Below are 18,733 nucleotides of genomic sequence, written 5' to 3'. Positions count from 1 at the left end.
TATTCTTTTATTCTTTTATTCATGATCATACCATACATATCATTGTTCTTAGATTCTCTTATTCTTTGTATCTTCCTTCGCACCTACAACAGGTCTCCAGATATCAATGATGTGAGTGACGTTGCTACTAATTCAGAGTCTCATTTTGAGCGAGATATGTGTCTAGAGGGATCTCAGGACTTTGAGGATGACAGAAACTGTAACTTATCCCCTGATTTGTTAAGGATGGTAGAACACGAGGAGAAACAGATTCTACCCCACAAAGAGACCGTAGAAGTCGTGAACTTGGGAGATGAACTAGAAAGGAAAAAAGTAAAGATTGGAGCTTGCATTACCACAGAGACAAAGTGGGACCTGATTGAGTTACTCCAAGAGTTCAAGGATGTCTTTGCATGGTCATATCAAGATATGCCTGGGCTAAGTACTGACATTGTGGTACACAGGCTCCCCATCAAAGAAGAATGCAAGCCAGTTCAGCAAAAGCTTCGAAGGATGCAGCCCGATGTTTTGTTGAAAATAAAAGAGGAGGTCAAGAAACAATTTGATACTGGCTTCTTACAAGTAGTTAAGTACCCAGAATGGGTAGCCAACATCGTCTTCATCCCTAAAAAAGATGGAAAAGTACGGATGTGTGTAGACTACAGAGACTTAAACAAAGCCAGCCCGAAGGATAATTTTCTGCTGCCTCATATTGACACCTTAGTGGATAACACGGCAGGTTACTCACTCTTCTCCTTCATGAATGGTTTCTCGGGGTACAATCAGATCAAGATGCATCCTAAAGACATGAATAAAATCACATTCGTGACCATGTGAGGAACTTTTTGCTATAAGGTGATGCCGTTCGGATTGAAAAATGCGGGAGCAACATATCAGAGAGCCATGGTAACCCTATTCCATGATATGATGCATAAAGAAATTGAAGTCTACGTCGATGACATGATCGCCAAATCTCGAACTGAAGAAGAGCATGTGCAAGTCTTGAGGAAATTATTTTTGAGGTTGAGGAAATTCTAGTTGAAACTCAATCCAGCAAAATGTACCTTCGGGGCCAGGTCAGAAAAACTGCTAGGATTCGTGGTCAGTGAAAAAGGGATTGTGATTGACCCATATAAAGTCAAAGCCATACAAGAGTTACCTCCACCACGTACTTAGAAGGAAGTTCGGGGATTCCTAGGAAGATTAAATTACATCACTCGGTTTATTTCACAACTAACCGAGAAATGTAACCCCATATTTCGTTTCCTTAAGAAACACAACCTTGGTGTTTAGGACGGGGAATGCCAGAAGGCTTTCGACAAAGTTAAGCAATATTTGTCTAATGCCTCAGTGTTGACACCATCTAGTCCAGATAAACCACTGATACTGTATTTGACGATATTTGAAAATTCTATGAGATGCGTGCTTGGCCAACACGATGAATCAAGAAGGAAAGAAAGAGTGGTATATTACCTCAGTAAAAAGTTTACTGAGTGTGAGACGAGATACTCGTTCATTGAAAAGTTGTGTTGTGCCTTAATCTGGACAACCCGAAGACTGAGACAATACATGTTGTACCACACAACTTGGCTGATTTCTAAACTGGATCCTCTGAAGTACTTGATGGAATCAACTGCTTTAAATGGAAGATTGGCCCAATGGCAAATTATACTTTCCGAATTTGATATCTTCTATGTAAATCAGAAAGCTGTAAAAGGGAGTGCAATAGCGGATTTTCTAGCCAGTAGAGCTCTAGAAGATTACGAGCCTCTGAACTTTGATTTCCCTAATGAAGATCTGATGTACGTGGCAACCACTGAAGAAGACCCTCAAGAAGGTCATCGTTGGAAGCTAAACTTCGACGGAGCATCAAATGCTGTGGGTAACGAAATCGGGGCAGTCTTAGTATCCTTAGACGGTGAACATTATCCCTTCACTAATAAATTGGATTTCGACTCCACAAACAACATGGCAGAATACGAAGCATGCATTATGGGAATACGTGCGGCCATAGAGCGTAAAATTAAGGTGTTAGAAGTATATGGAGATTCTGCGTTAGTGATTTATCAACTCAAAGGCTAATGGGAGACGAGAGACCCCAAGTTGATCAATTACTGAAGTCTGGTCCCTGAATTAATCAAAGAATTTGATGATATCGTCTTCTACTATCTCCCCCGAGAAGAAAATCAGATGGCCGATGCCCTAGCAACTTTAGCCTCTATGATCAAGGTGAACAAACAAGAGGATGTGAAACCGATCCAAATGCGTATCTATGAGGCTCCAGCTCATTGTTACAACCTCGAAGAAGAAGAGAAAAATGATGATCACCCTTGGTACCACGATATCCTGCGATATGTGAAGAATTGTGAGTACCCCGACCAAGCTACTGAGAACGACAAGAGAACATTGAAAAGACTGGCCAGTGACTATGTCTTAGATGGGGAGATCCTATACAAAAGAAGAAAGGATCAGGTGCTGTTAAGATGTGTAGACGCTATTGAGGCTAAGAAAATATTGGAAGAAGTCCATGAGGGCGTTTGTGGGACACATGCTAATGGCCTTACAATGGCCAGGCAAATTATGAGGTTTGGGTATTATTGGTCCACCATGGAAGGAGACTGTATTAACTATGCCAAAAGATGTCATAAGTGCCAAATCTATGGAGACAAGATTAACGTGCCTCCTTCACCTCTGCATGTTATGACTTCTCCATGGCCTTTCTCGATGTGGGGCATGATGTGATTGGGCCAATTTCACCAAAATGGGCATCGATTCATCTTTGTGGTAATCGATTATTTCACCAAGTAGGTGGAGGCCGCTTCATATGCCAATGTTACAAAATCAACAGTTAGCAAGTTCTTGAAAAAGAAAATTATTTGTCGATATGAAATACCGGAAAGGATCATATCTGACAACGCATTAAATTTGAACAACAGCACGATAGCGGATGTCTGCAGTCAGTTCAAGATCAGACACCACAACTCGTCACCGTATCGCCCAAAAATGAACGGTGCAGTCGAGGCAGCTAATAAAAACATTAAAAAGATTGTGGGGAAAATGACTGAGACTTATAAAGACTGGCATGAAAAGCTACCATTCGCCCTCTATGCTTATCGAACGTCCGTCAGGACCTCCACCAAGGCAACACTTTTGTCATTGGTTTATGGAATGGAGGCAGTTTTACCTATCGAGGTTGAGATTCCTTCCCTCAGAGTTTTGTCAGAGGTAAAGTTGGATGAAGCAAAATGGATCCAATCCCGATACGATCAGTTGAATTTGATTGAAGAAAAGAGGCTAAGAGCTGTTCACCATAGTCAGATGTACCAAAAGCGAATGATGCGAGCTTACAACAAAAATGTTCGTCCTAGAGAATTCCCCAAGAGAGACCTAGTATTGAAAAAGATCCTGCCCATACAAAAGGATTTCAGAGGAAAATGGATCCCGAATTGGGAAGGACCTTATGTGGTAAAGAAAGCCTTTTCTTGTGGAGCATTGATATTGGCTGAAATGGATGGCAATACTTTACCCAATCCTGTGAATTCAGATTCGGTTAAGAAATACTTCGCCTAAAAAAAAAAAGTGGGAGAGGCCAAGGTGAAAACTCGCAAAGGGCACCTTGAGACCAAAGGGGTTTTAAATTGAAAACCCGTAAAGGGCGGTTCAAATTTTGATCAAAGGTGGGGCATGCGATGGCCTTATGATACCTAAATTAACAAGGAGAAGAGATGTTACATCTTGGGGCATCTACGAGGGTACTCTAGATCCCCTAAACACATATTGAGCAAAAAAGGAGTCATCAAGAAGTTAGTACAGAGAAGCTCACGCTGCGATATCTGGGGCACTTATTCCCTTTTTATTCATTTTGTATTCTAGTAATGTTTGTTGACTGTGATTAATCTATTCCCTTCAAATTTTGTTTCTGACAAATTTCAATTTTGACATTGTTATGATCCTTTTCAAGCAATTTGCATTGAAATGATGATTAATGGACTAAAGCCATTTTCGCAAAAAGAGTTCTGCGTATTACTCTGAAAGTTTCTAAATAGTACAGGAACTTGGAACAGGGTTATTATTTAGGACTAACCAAACTTAAAAATTGGAAACATTTGAGAAGAAAGAGTTTAAAGTAGGACTACCTCTTCGGATTTTCGGTTCAAAGATCTGAGCTGAACAAGAAGACATGGTACCATTTTAGTGAAAGAACCTTGATGAATAAAGAGCAATGGCAACCTAAACATTAAAAAAAGGATTCATGCTCACAACATGCTGCACGCATGCATTTATAGATCATTTATAGCACATCTAATTAGGAACATTTGATTTATTTCAATCATAGCATCCTAATTCTTCGGCATAAGCATAAACACATGGAACTGATTCTACAGGTCATGTCCCTAGAATCAGTGAGTTCACAGGCTTTAACCCCCTAAGCAGTAGGGTAACAAGCTGAATTTACAGATCTTAAACCCCTAAGCAGTAGGGAAACAGATCGAGGATGGTGAGCCTAAACCCCTAAGCAGTAGGGTAACAGGCTGAAGATGTACAGATCTTAACCCCCTAAGCAGTAGGGAAACAGATCGAAAGCAATAAGCTTTAACCCCTAAGCAGTAGGGTAACAAGCTAAATTTTAAAGATCTTATCACCCTAAGCAGTAGGGAAGTAGATCAAAAGACGGTGAATCTTGTCCTCCTAAAATTACAGTGAAGCAGATTCAAACCACCAAACTTTAAACCCCTAAGCAGTAGGTTAACAGGTTAAATTTATAAGATCTTAACCCCTTAAGCAGTAGGGAAACAAATCGAAGGCAATAAGCTTTAACCCCCTAAGCAGTAGGGTAACAAGCTGAATTTTAAATATCTTATCACCCTAAGCAATAGGGAAGCAGATCAAAAGACGGTGAATCTTGCCCTCTTGAAATTACAGTGAAGCAGATTCAAACCACCAAACCTTAAACCCCTAAGCAGTAGGGTAGCAGGTTAAATTTACAAGATCTTAACCCCATAAGCAGTAGGGAAACAGATCGAAGGCAACAAGCTTTAACCCCCTAAGCAGTAGGGTAACAAGCTGAATTTTAAAGATCTTATCACCCTAAGCAGTAGGGAAGCAGATCAAAAGACGGTGAATCTTGCCCTCCTGAAGTTGCAGTGAAGCAGATTCAAACCACCAAGCCTTAACCCCCTAAGCAGTAAGGAAACAGGCTGAAGATCTACAGATCTTATCACCCTAAGCAGTAGGATAGCAAGCCAAATTTACAGACCTTAAACCCCTAAGCAGTAGGGTAACAGGCTGAAAATCAAATGTCTTCTCCCTGAAACAGCAGTAGAGTTGATCCAAGCCACAGCAGATCTCCTTGAAGTTTCAGTAGAATTAATTGAAGTCACATGTCTTATCTCCCTAAAGTTGTAGCGGGGCAGACTGAAGATAACAAATCTTATTTCCCTGAAGATGCAGTAGAACGGAGTAAAGCTAAACAGACAGATCTTATCTGAAGTTACGGTGAAGCGGATCAAAGCAACAGTTCCTATACCCCTGAGGATACGGTGGATTGGAATGAAGCTACTTGAAAGAAGATGGGCACCGAAGAAGTCGAGACCCGGTGAGACCAGGCAAATTCGGCCCTTTTTAAGTCTTTACTCCATTCTCGTTACACGACAACGAGCAAAGAGAGGCAGCTGTACAGGCCCAAATCTACCTACCCAACAGAAACCCATTTTCAAACCCACATAGCCCAACTTAAACCTAAAACAAATAAAAAACTAAGGCCCAAAACAATATGGCCCAGACCCTAACCCCAATCTGACCCAACTAGCCTAAAAATTTAGGGTTTCAAAATTTAAAACCCTAAATCACCTAATCCCACCTCCCCCAGTCACATCTCCTGCAAGCACCGCCACTGTGCCATCGCCCCACTTGCACCTGCAGCATTAAAAGAGAAAGAACAGTGTGCAGAAGAAAAGAAGACTTGTAAAAAACAAGCTATAAAAACCACAAAGGGGATCGGGTGTAGGGGGCTTTTTTGCTCTTGATTTTCATTCTATTCAAAAGATATAAAGAAGATTAACAATCAAAAAGGCTTTGTAACACAAACACAAATCAGCAGCAAGGAGTATCAAAGGCCGATCTAAAGGTTTATTTATCGTTTTTATTTTACCCTTTTTTCTTTACTTTTTTCGAATATTGTTGTCACATATCACTCCTATTTTATTAAAAATAACATACATATATTAAACAAATATAAAATAGAAAAAAAAAGAGAGAAAAAATTACCCTTGGCGATTTACGGCCACCGTGTATGGTGGCCAGCGCGGCAGATGACACGGCGACAGACGACCGGCTCCTCGCAATTTCTGGGCTGGTAGAGAGAAATGAGAGAGAGAAGAAATATTTTTGGAGAACAAAATGAAAAAATGAATTTTTTAAAGAAAATTTGCCTTAAATAGCCGATCAAAACGACGTCGTTTTGGTCGGCCTCCTTAATGCCAAAACGACGCCGTTTCACGTGACCCCCGTGAGACCCGACCCGACGCCTGAGGATCCGCGTGTTTCTACTGTTTGGGATAATTTCTCGTGTAGTCCCTCCTTGTTTCTATCGGGTTTTAATTTAGTCTTTGACCATTTATTATATTTGCCTCTTAATTTTGATTTTGCTTCAATTCGGACCTGGGATCATTTGCGGGACAGACATTCAGAACTGCGTCGTTTTGGGTATGGGAATATTGCCCCATATAACCCCTACATCTTCTCGTATGTTGCGTTTAGCCTCTACATTTCTTTCTCATCTTGATTTGCCCCAAAAGTTCCTTTTTTAATTCAGTTTAATCCTTCTTTTACTGTTTTTTATTTTTTTGTTTTGTTTTTTTAAATTTTAATACCATTTGTGCTGTTATATTTTATTATTGTTATTCTATTATTCTTGCCTATTGGTATCCCATTATTATTATTCTTACTTGATATTTATACATATATATTATACATATTATATGGTATTATTAAAAGCTTTTAATATTATTGCTTTCGTTAATATATATTTGTATGTCACACGTATATACTTTTTATATCCCATGCTACACATATGTATATCAATACTATGTATATTTCATCTTTTCTAAATAATATATGCATGTATATATTTTTATATATTATGTATACATTTTATATATATGTATATATATACTATGTGCATACTTTTGATCGTGTCATGTATTTGTCTTTCATATATATGTATGTACATTATGTATATACTTTAATATATGATGTGTATATTTTGTTTCGTATATTATATATATTATGTATATGCTTTTAAATATTATTATATATCTATTTTCAATATACGTTTATGTAATGTTTTTATTATTATTGTCATTATCATTATTATTACTAATATATATATGTACTATGTAATTTTGATTATATTACATATACATTTTTATACTACGCATATGCACCTTTTAATATTGTACTATTATATATATATATATTTCTTTCATATATTTCTTATAACCTCTACGTATGTACCTTAACCCATATATGTATATACTTTTATATCATTACTATCGTTATCATTGTCATTTTGTTTTTCCATTTTTTATATCTATTTATTTATTGATTTGCTTGCGTGTTCGATTATTTCATTTTCTCCACGTATGTGTTTACATTTATATAATACTTAACCTCGTTATTGTTTCATCTTTTATAACTGTTCATGTTATTGTTTTGACACTATCATTATATTATTATATGTGTTAATACCATAATTTGCTCTTACATTTTACTATAAATCACATCATGTTTTTTTCGATGCCTTAAAATAATTCTTTCATAAAAGTAATATTCTGTATTTGGTAATTCGAGATAATCGTGCCCAAACTTACTGGGTTTCGATTTTTCTCATTTAACCTAGATAACGAAATACTCTTTTGAATCGCTATACGAGTTTTGAAAATGTCTATTCCCGGAGATACGAAGTGTTGTGCCCTAACTTACCGGGTATGATACTTTGTCACCTCGAAATAAGAATTTGTTTTAAACCAAAGGCAATATTCGGTGTTTGAGAATTCGGGAAAACGTACCTTAACTTACTGGGTTTCGATTTTTCTCGTTTACTCTAAATAATCGAATACCCTTCTAACAAGTTAAAATACGCAAATTTTAGGCAAGCTCGCTCTCGAAAATTCAAGATGTCATGTCCTAACTTACTGGATGTGACATTTTATGTTTTGAGACGAGAAGGTCTTTAACATTTGAGCATTTTTACAAAGAGGGATCGTATTTCAAAGTTCTTTCGAGTTTTCTAATCTTCGACACTAAGACACTAATTAATCAACTAGGTACCAATTTTTGGGCGTATCGAGGGTGCTAATCCTTCCTCGTGTGTAACCGACTCCCGAACTCATTTTCTGATTTTTGTAGACCAAAAATTATCGTTTTAGTAAATCTTAACTTTTATTAAAATGATTAATTTAAGGTGATCCAATCACACCTCATCAAAAAGTGATTGGTGGCGACTCCCGTTCTTTCATTTTCAAAATCTAATTCGACCTACCCGTTTTTTCAAAAAAATGGTTACGACAAGTATTACCCCTAATTTGCCTAGATAGAGACATAAACAGAGTTTATATATATATATGAGTAAAAGTATTATAAAGACTATTGTACTAGAAGTTAGATAATATTTTACTCCTTTCACTAAAAAAATATGTAAACTATTCCTGTATACATAGGTCAAAGTACCAATTAAGTGACTATTTTATTTTACGATTAATCATATATCATGTCACATTAGAGTAACTTAATCAATATGTCAAATTAATAAAATTTGTCAGAAAAATTTTTAAATAAAAAAAATAGGAAGACTTTTTTTTTAAGTACAAGGACTAAATATTATTTTTTTATAAAAGTAGAAGGACTAAGAATATATTTTAACCTTATTTTTTATATATATATATATATATATATATTCACACTCAATTCACAAGTTACACATTATGAAATCGTTAGAAAGAATGTTGTGTTACATCCAATTGCAACATAAAATGAATGAATGAAAACAACATACTTAGGTTGCTATAGAACATAACATCCGACTAACTGATTGCCATTATTTCATTTTTGGTGGAAAATGACATCTCAGTATTGTATTTCATAATTTGGATTTCACTTTTTTTTATATTATTAATTGTTATTGTATTAAGTGATAAAAAATTGAATCTTTCATAAATAAAGTTTCAAAGTTGGAATTTTATGAATTGAAAAAATAATGTAAAAAGAGTTTTACACTAATTACAAATCTAATCTAATTTAATTTTAAATTTAATCAGAGTTTAATATGATTATCAAATACCGAAAATTTTATGGACAAACAATTACTACATATTTAGAAAGAAAAAGTTTTAGCCGAATGAGTAATAGTAATGTATTTTTTAAATTATTATTTTTATATTAATCGAAATAAATAATATATATTTTTTAATTATTAAAAAAAAGAAGAAAATGAACATTAGCAATGTATTTTTTATTTGTTTTATAATTATTTTAACCAAAAGATAAAAACATATAAATTTCGGTCAATCCAGTTAATCGATCGAATTAATCGAAATATTTCGGTTTGGTTAATGTATTTTAAAAAAATTAATTCGATTAACGGTTAAAAATTTTTACATTTAGGGAAATTCGGTTAATAGTAATTCGGTTCGGTTAATAATTGAACTGACTATTTGAACACCCCTAGTTATGAATAATTTTAGGTATTGTGTCAAAAATAAATAAGAAACTATAAGGAGATTATTAAAAAATAATTTAATTTAGATAAAACCAATATACTGACCTGAATTTTGAAAATGGGCCGAAAATGAATTTTGAAATTATAAGACGGGCCTTGAAAAACCCTCGACATAAGTTTCCAATTTTGAAGGATTTGATAATCGCTCTCTCTTTTTCACTGTTTCTTCAACTGAAAACTCAGGTCGATTCAACGAACAACGTTAGGGCTTTTTACCATCTGAAGCTTAACCAATAGCCGACAATGGAAGCCGGAGATGGAGGGGTTGACGTAGTCGTTGATTCTAAGGATTTACAGCAACAGAGTAAAGCCTTCGATAAACTCACCGATCGTGTCGAAGATCGCCAGCTCGATTCTTCTCGTGCCAAATCGGTCCTCTTTCGATCTTTAGCTTACGCTTCTTTTGTTCCTTTTCGTTTTCTTTTGCTTACGGGATTCTTTTTCTTTTTCTTTTTTACGTTGCAGGCCATGGCATCGATTGCGGCATCAGCTGAAGCAGAAAAGAATGCAATGAGATTGAGGTTTGATTTCTTGAATATTAATTATCTAAGTTTAATTTTAGTCCAATTTGGTTCCTCTTTGTAGTATGTTTTGTTACATTCGTTGAATTTTGATGGTTGGATTGGAATTTGCAGAAATTTATAAAGATATTAATATCTGACACTATATGATCGAATAAATATATGAAAGAATTTATAAAGAAACCGAGTATATTCATATCGAAGAATTTTTTTTTTATGTGTGTGTTTTGTCATTAAAATTGTCAAAAGCTGTGTATAAGGTAATTTGAGGTAGGTCATAGGGTAACCTAAATAATTCTAATGATGCTGCTGCTAAAACCCAGAAGCCATATCATTTTAGTTGTCTTTTTTTCATGTATTTGGAAGGTCATGCATTCATTTTTGAGTCTAGATATGCATTATACACAGTTGTTGAACACGAATCTTTCGAGAAACATGAAGAGTCGGAATGACATAAGCATATGAATATATACCAATGAGATTGATATAATGCAATCTTAATCTACAATCATATTTGGTTTTAATTTGCAATATTCGGTTACCTTTCATTTCTTTTCCGTAATCCTTGTTATCTTCTTCAGCCGTGCTATTATATGTTCCTTAAATCTTTTTGCAGCATAATAATTTGTAGGCCATATTGAAATGTAAGATTCAATGTCGTAATTTCTCAATCTCAAAACTCACTTGCACTTTTAATTTCTCGACTTGGTTATCCAAACTTACGACTGCAGAACTCGCCCAGTTAGTTTGCAGAATATGCAAACTTATAGCTAATTGCTCTAGACATCCTAAAACTCTTAGCTTCTAAATTGGTACTCAAACATCAAAACATTTAATCAAGTCTTCAAAGTATCAAGTATTGTATCAATCAACTACTTTCGTCAACCTTGTCATTAGCTTAGTCATTTAAGTACCAACTCAAATTGCAAACATGTATACACACACTAACGAGTTTTTTTTTTTGTTTGGTAAAGAAAGTAGCTTTCCTACCATTTAATGACTATTTCTTTTAAAAATTTGTCAGATTCAACTTGTTCGTATGACAGACACACACTTGTTTACAATTTAATTCAACATGTTTTAAAGATGTTTCACATTTTATTTGTACTAACAGTAAGCACCTAAACTGATGTTTAAGTTAATGAAATGACTTGATTCTTGTTTGTGAACTTAAAGATTTTCACGCGCTGTATCAAATAAATTTCCTATATATTCGATTTTGTGCTTTATTTGAACCGGACGCTATATTTCTGTTCTATTCAGAGAGAAAGAATTAGCTGCAGTAAAGATCAACGCGGCCGATGTGGACATCATCGCAAACGAACTAGAGGTTGGCTTCTTTTTCTTCTTCTTATGTCTCTTAAATATCTCTGTGATATGCCAAAGATGCTAATACTTCGATCTTTTGCACCGGAAAAAGTTGGACAAAAAGGTTGCAGAGAGAACACTTCGCGAGCACAAAGGTGATGCCGTTGCTGCTATTCGGTCCTTGCTTCATTAAACCGGACCCAAGTCAGTGAAATAAAACGATATTTCTCAAAGTTTTTGACAAAACCCTTTGTAAGATGGAGGCCATATGACAGGCACAATTAACTTCAAATCGCTTAAACTCAATTTTAATGGTGACTATGGCTGTGCTTACTGTTTTCCCATTAGAACCTAGCGTTAGAAGAGCACATTGGATGCTTCTTTAACTTGTTGAGACATGAAAGATTCAAAACCTAGTTATCTGGAATGTTCCGAGTTTTCTGATTTCTCAGTCTTTAGTTCATGCTCGATACAAATTCCGATATAGAAGAGTATGATCCACAATATAAATATATAATATACCTTTATTGACATTCCCTCCGAAAAATTTCCAGGCTGACATGAAAAAGAACAAGCGACATTCACTAACAACCAATCCAATCACCATGAAATTTGGGGTTGCTCACACGGTAAGTGCCGTCTCCTTTTCATCTTTGTCCAGCCTGATATTTTCAACGCCAATGTCGCAAGTCTAGGCGGCAATTCTGCATTCCACAAGCGGCAATTGAGTGTAAATGTTAGCAAAAAGAATGCCCATGCTTCAACCAATCGAGAGCTTTTGCTGAGGGAAGAAATGAACCCAAAAACACTTGGATTTGATTCATGATCCCTTTTGAGAGCCGTCCCCAGTCGAGTTACAGGCCTGCTGAAATTGGATGGTGCATCGTCTTTGAAGCTCTCTAAGCTTGTCCATCAGTTCCAGAAACGTTGGCCGACTTCGAGGATCACTGGTTTCGGAAAAAGTTATAGTTTCACAGGTCAGATCACAATTGAAAAGTACAATGACTACATGAGAAACAAAGTTTGCTTTAATCCTGAAGACAATCGGATCAAAATTAATAACTAAGCTACTACCAAAGTCGATTGTGTAAATGGTTCTTAAATAATTAGGCCATCACTTCTTATTGTACGTAATTTGATAAAAAGATCACGCGATGCTTGAGGCTTGTAATGGTATGTGGTTCATAATATTGAATTAACTAATGTACCGTTATGCTACAGCTCGATATAAAAAAAATGAAACCAAACATGAAAACGATACGAGGAGATAACCCACCTGAGCCAGCAACTCTCAATTATAGAAGCCCACAGTGGATCTAAATCCTTCGGAATCTCAAGCCGTTGGTTCATGAACCCGACAGTTCCAATCACCTACAAGTATCCTAAACACACTGTTGTTCATATATGCAGAGCTACAAGACTTGCAATGCTCAGTAGTTTCTAAAGTGAAAATATTGACTTAAAGATGGGATCCAACATAGGATCACCTCTTTAGAAGAGAAGCAGATGGATTGATGATGATAGACTCTTCGCATGCAAATATCTTGCATTTTTTTAAATCAAAAGTTGAGAACTATACCTGTATTGAGTTGAGATTCTCCCAAGGTATCTTTCCAGTAGCAAGTTCCCATAATATGACTCCAAAACTATAAATATCGGACCTATGTGTTTCCCAGAAAGAACAAGAAATATAAAGTCGGCAGAGAATAAAAATTGTGAACACGATTGGGCTCTGGGATGGGGATATGTTGTGTGAAGTGAAAAAGAGAGGAGAAGAGTCATTTGCAACATACTTCTCATCGGAGGGTTCATTGCGAAGAACTTCTGGCGCCATCCAATGAGGCTACAAGAAAATTCAACCAAACTATTAAGTTATGCATCCTCTCACAATGATTTAGACTTGGATTAATATTATTGATGAACTAAAGTTTCAGTCAATACCGTTCCTTTCCCAGTCTTAGTAGTGAGAAACGTTGCATGCTTGAGACGTGACAAACCAAAATCGCCAACCTGGTCAAATAAAAGGTAGCCCTAAAACAAGTATCTTTGAAACTCTAATGCAAAACTGAAACTAGATCTCCAATCAGAGGCGGAGCAAGGGGGGCTGGCAGAGGCTCTGGCCCCCCTAAAATGATTTTTTTTTCATTTAAGCCACTTAATACAATTTTAAATTAATAATGGTAAAATTGCACTATAAAATTGGATTTAATCCTTTAAAAATATAGACTATTAAAATAGTAAAATTGCATTTATAATATCATAAAAATATATAATTTAATTTCGGGTCCCTGATAAAATTTCTAGCTTCGCCCCCAATTCCAATTAAAACAGATGCACATAACTAAAGGCAAACCTTCACAGTCCAATTCTTATCAACTAGGAGATTTGAAGACTTCAAATCGCGATGAACGATAGTCGGATTGCAATGGTGAAGATAATTCATGCCTCGTGCCTTAGCAGTTCAATCAATAAGATGAATTAATGAGGGCAGGGCAGGGCAAACAAGAACAGATAAAAAAAATGCAAATTGAGGCATGATGGCACTATACCAACCACAACTTGAAGAACATCCCCAAGTTGCAAAAAAAAAAAAAAGAAAAGAGAATCCAAAATTACTTGATACTCACAATATCCAAAGCCATATGAACACGCCGTTTCCTATCTAATTTTGCAGCATTCCTCTGTAGCAATCGAAACAAACTCCCACTACATGGACAAAATATAAATAAGCATTCATAAACGATGAAGTAAATTAAACCAACAAATCTACTGTTTCAAAAAACAATAGATATGCAATGTTAATGTTCCATAAATACCAAAAAAAGAATTTCAAAAGGTGGTGATCGAACCGTTGAAGGAATTCAGTAACAATGCAGAGACGTTGAGGTGAAGTGACAGCTCCCATGAACAGCAGAACATTTGGATGCCGCAGTCTTTTCATCAGAGAAACCTTCAAAGCAGAAGGGAAATAGTCGGAGCAGAATTAGAAGAGGAAGAAAGAAACTCAAAACGATAACAAATGCAGTTATCTTAGCAAGTTGGTGACTGCAAAGCAATAAAAAAGTAATTTTACAATAAAGCACACCTCCTGTCTAAAGGAATGTATGACATCATCTGAATATTCCAGGTTCGGGAATACCTTGACAGCAACATCCTGCGATGAACATGGTTGATTTACACAAATAGTAAGGTGATTTACATTTTTTTTCATGCTTCCTACCATTTCTATGTAAAACCAATATAAATAACTAACGAGTAAAACAGCTCATGTATAGCAATGACATCATGGCTTCCATTAACCGGAATGGACTGCAAGTATGGCATAAGATCCCAAAATGAACTCCGGATTTTTCATATTGCACTGTCTATATTAGACTTAGGGATCAATGTAGGTGATGAACCTATAATACTCAACACCATATAGAACAATTGACTGATGGGTTTGTCACCAATTTTCCAATTTATACGAAATCAACACCATATAGTACCATCAATAATGTGTTTATTCATCCTCCCAAAAAATAAGGCAGTGAAAGGAGTAAGAGAACATACTGATGCATACCACAGACCATGATATACTGTTCCACAAGAACCTACAAGGAAAGCAAAGGAGAATTAAGTATGTACTTAAATAATTCATGTTGTGATATTACCCACGACATCAAGTAAGAATGAAGTAGAATCAGTAAAGAGTTTTAACATAAAGTAATGGCTCCAGTTATAAACAAGTTCATAACTCCTTCACGTCTCCCAGTTGCTGTTAACTGAAGGAAATTACCTTGCCCAATTTGCTCTCCGATCGTCAATTCTTCCCACAAGATTTCATAATCTACACAATCAGTGTCCATATCAACTCTAATAACAGGACTACCACCAGTACTCCCCGAGCTGCTGGTACTGCTTGTGCTGTTAACATTAGCAGAAGATGATGAAAAACCTGATGCCTCATTGTTGATAGGGCTGTCATACTCATTAATATGGTCTTCAAGTTTTTTACCCAAATATGGGCCCTTTAGCAGAAATGTTTCATTCTGTTGATCATTACCCTCACAAGGCCTTATGGAATGAGTAGTCTTGGCCTCTGATTCTTCTGGACTGTTCCCTTTCCAAGGCAAAGATATCCCTGTCTTAGCTATAAAGGACGTAAATTTTTGGATTGCAGGTTTTCCTTCATTCTTATCACCAAAATCTATAGAGTTCATTACAGTGGACACCTTATCAAAAGGATAAAGTACATCATGGGAGGGTGGCCACATATCTCCCTTCGGTGTACAGACTCCACTGTAAGTTGCGTCTTCTTTATGATCATAAGGATCAACACGATTCTCGCCTGTCCTAATTCTGGATTTCACTTTGTTGCTCACCTTGGACGCCTGCTTTGGTTAACTCGTGAATCAGCCCAAATCAAAACAAAAGAAACCAAACATAAGCATATAAAAAGAATTAAGAAACTAATACCAAATTTGATATTTTTGATACAATTGCAGCTTGCAGAGACTGCTGAGGATCAAGACCAAGTTTAATCGAGATGGCGTTTTTAGACCGGGTAAAGGCTGAAGAATCTCCTTTCGGTTGACTTTCAGCTGAAAATTCAAACTTGGTTTCTTTAAAAGGCCGCGAATCACAGGTCACAGAAGTGATTCCCACCACAGAACCCTTTTCATCATAAAAAGGAGTAACAGTTGCAACTACAAAAATATTCTCCCCTAGTCTATTCTTAATAGGAAACAGCCCAGTCCAACTCTCCCCAATAATAACCCGTTGAACTATATTAACTGCAAACCCGAAATCCTTAGGATGACAAACAAGCTTAATAATATTTTGTCCTAAAGCTTCTGCTTCTAAATAACCATAAAGTTTTTCAGCACCTCGGTTCCTGCAAAAAAACACACAATTTTAAGAAAAATTAACCCTACAGGGATGATAATCCTTACCTTGTATATTAAGAAACAAGATCAAATCATATCGTTATTCTAGAAAAATAAATCACGAACATTGCAACTCAAAAAGAAGAAGAAGAAGAAGAAGAAAGGAAAGAAAGAAACCCTATTTAAAGTTTAAACTTACCAAAAGAATACACGGCCTCTAAGATCATATATATAAATAGATTGTCCCATAGACTGTAAGATATTTAAATACTGACTGTTAGTCAAATTAGCGGCAGCTGTCCGTGAATTCCCGGTTCTTGTTCTTCCTGCGTCGCCACCGCCGCCATTTGTGGTGCCGCAGCTCCCGCTCTCTATTCGTAACGGAAGTCGAACAGAACCAGAACCGGCAGCAGCCGCAGCGTCCCCGAGAAATAACGGCCGTTGAGGGGAAGTACGGCGGGATCCTCGACAAGTTGAGTCATGAATTGACTCACCGCAGGATTGTTTTAAACTTGACATTTCTCGCATGAGATACGCATGTCCTACTTCCAGTTCTTGGATCTTCCTCAAAAGCTCCTCCCCTAGCGGCGTTTTCATTGTTTGCTTTCCCTTCCTTTACACAATCAGTTTGAAAAACACGCGAAGCTTCAAAGCTTTGACAATTAAATAAATTAAAATTCAAAGATTTTTTTCATCACCTTCTTCCACTTCAAAACTCTCCTCTGCTAAGGAAGCCAAAACTCAGAGAACTCCACCCATTTCCCTTTTCTTCCTTTTGGCGGTTTCCTCTTTTTATTTTTAATTTCATAATTATCAAATGAATTTAAACTGTTTGGTGGGTTAAGTTAGTGTCACATGTCCGACACCTGTCTTTGTGTAACATTATTTTTTAAATATAATTTTTAATTATTTTTAATATTATTATAATGGTTTTTTTTAAAAGCATGGAATGACATAAGCATGCCAATGAGATTGATCAATATTAGTTTATTATTATTATTATTATAAAAATAACCTAAATAATTTAATTAATTATCAAAATGATCCACCTTTTTAATTAAGTACAAGAATGACCTGAAATCTACAGTAAACGTTGGTGGAGCCAAATGATTTAGTGCTACCAACATGTCACATCAGCAGAGAGTATAAAAAATTAATTTTTGGTGGAATTATGTAGAATGACGTCACTTGTATAAATACTAGGAAAATACTGAAATTTTTAAAAATATGGGGAGACTTAAAAAAATTAACCATTTTCTGGTGGAGCCAATTAATATGGCGACACCATATTCCCTACCTGCCATGTCAGTTTCCTTTTTTTTTATTTACTTTTATTTACTTTTTTTATGTTTAATTATTTTATTTTATTTATTATTTTTAACTTTAAAAAATTTAGAATATATTATTAATATATATTTCTAAATTTTAAATATATATTTTAAAATTACTTTTTTTAAATTTTAAATATTATTTTTAAATATTAAATATATTTTTTAATAATATAAAAATTTAAATATTTTAAACTTTCAAATTTGTTATTAGTTTTATAATATTTTAAATATTATTTCTGACCAAAATAGTAAAAAAATAAAAAAAAATAATGATTTAAAAGATTTAGGGACCTATTATGCAATTTTTTTATTTTTGAATGGCTGCTGAAAAGGAAGGGCAAGGGTGCCGCCTCACAGTGTGGCGGCACCAAACTTTAATTTGGATAATTTCATTTTAAGCCCTCCTTATTTAAATTTTTTTTATTCCCCTTCAACTCACTATATTGTGTTTAAATAAACCATTAATTTTAATAATGCATACTTTATCCGAATGGAGTATGTATTAGCAAATTCACTAATATGATTATATATATATAGATATTTACGCATGTATCACATTACAAAAACAAAAATTTAAATAATTATACCTAATAAAACATGTATCTCATTACAATAATAGTTATTTTTCAAATAACATATTGTTTTATAATTTTATTTCTTATTTAATATTTTAATTTAATTTTAATAATGCATACTTTATCCGGATAAAGTATATTATAAAACTAATAACAAATTTGAAAGTTTAAAATATTTAAATATTTTATATTATTAAAAATATATTTAATATTTAAAAAATAATATTTAAAATTTTAAAAAAGTAATTTCAAAATATATATTTAAAATTTTAAAAAATATATATTAATAAAATATTCTAAATTTTTTAAAGTTAATGATAAATAAATAAAATAAATAAATAAACATAAAAAAGTCAATAAAGTAAAAAAGAAA

At 34.9% G+C, this 18,733-nt stretch overlaps 2 protein-coding genes across 8 annotated transcripts; one reads left to right on the top strand and one right to left on the bottom strand.

Moving 5' to 3' along the window:
• The first annotated feature begins 9,822 nt into the window (after positions 1 to 9,822).
• LOC107938668 (huntingtin-interacting protein K) lies at positions 9,823 to 12,030 on the top strand. Its single transcript, XM_016871895.2, has 4 exons — positions 9,823 to 10,129; positions 10,223 to 10,278; positions 11,542 to 11,608; positions 11,699 to 12,030. Exons 1-4 carry the CDS (start codon positions 10,001 to 10,003, stop codon positions 11,777 to 11,779), a joined length of 333 nt encoding a protein of 110 aa, XP_016727384.1. The 5' UTR covers positions 9,823 to 10,000; the 3' UTR covers positions 11,780 to 12,030.
• LOC107938666 (serine/threonine-protein kinase PAK 3) lies at positions 12,004 to 17,269 on the bottom strand. Of its 7 annotated transcripts, XM_041090084.1 has the most exons (15): positions 17,153 to 17,254; positions 16,654 to 17,067; positions 16,045 to 16,462; positions 15,365 to 15,959; positions 15,139 to 15,179; positions 14,672 to 14,740; positions 14,436 to 14,536; positions 14,214 to 14,292; positions 13,940 to 14,038; positions 13,528 to 13,596; positions 13,380 to 13,429; positions 13,166 to 13,247; positions 12,863 to 12,957; positions 12,386 to 12,533; positions 12,004 to 12,290 (listed from the first exon to the last, which is right to left on the bottom strand). In XM_041090084.1, exons 2-14 carry the CDS (start codon positions 17,049 to 17,051, stop codon positions 12,407 to 12,409), a joined length of 2,223 nt encoding a protein of 740 aa, XP_040946018.1. In that variant the 5' UTR covers positions 17,052 to 17,067; positions 17,153 to 17,254; the 3' UTR covers positions 12,004 to 12,290; positions 12,386 to 12,406. The 7 variants fall into 7 exon arrangements, 6 of the variants coding, with proteins under 6 accessions (XP_040946018.1, XP_040946009.1, XP_016727381.1 ...); XM_041090075.1 differs by having other exon boundaries at positions 12,004 to 12,533; positions 15,365 to 15,962; XM_016871892.1 differs by having other exon boundaries at positions 12,004 to 12,533.
• Positions 17,270 to 18,733: the final 1,464 nt, after the last annotated feature.

This window comes from Gossypium hirsutum, chromosome A02, assembly GCF_007990345.1.
Source record: "Gossypium hirsutum isolate 1008001.06 chromosome A02, Gossypium_hirsutum_v2.1, whole genome shotgun sequence".
NCBI classification, from domain to species: domain Eukaryota; kingdom Viridiplantae; phylum Streptophyta; class Magnoliopsida; order Malvales; family Malvaceae; genus Gossypium; species Gossypium hirsutum.
Note: the sequence above shows the minus strand (reverse complement) of the source record. Positions and strands in the feature narration are given on the sequence as shown.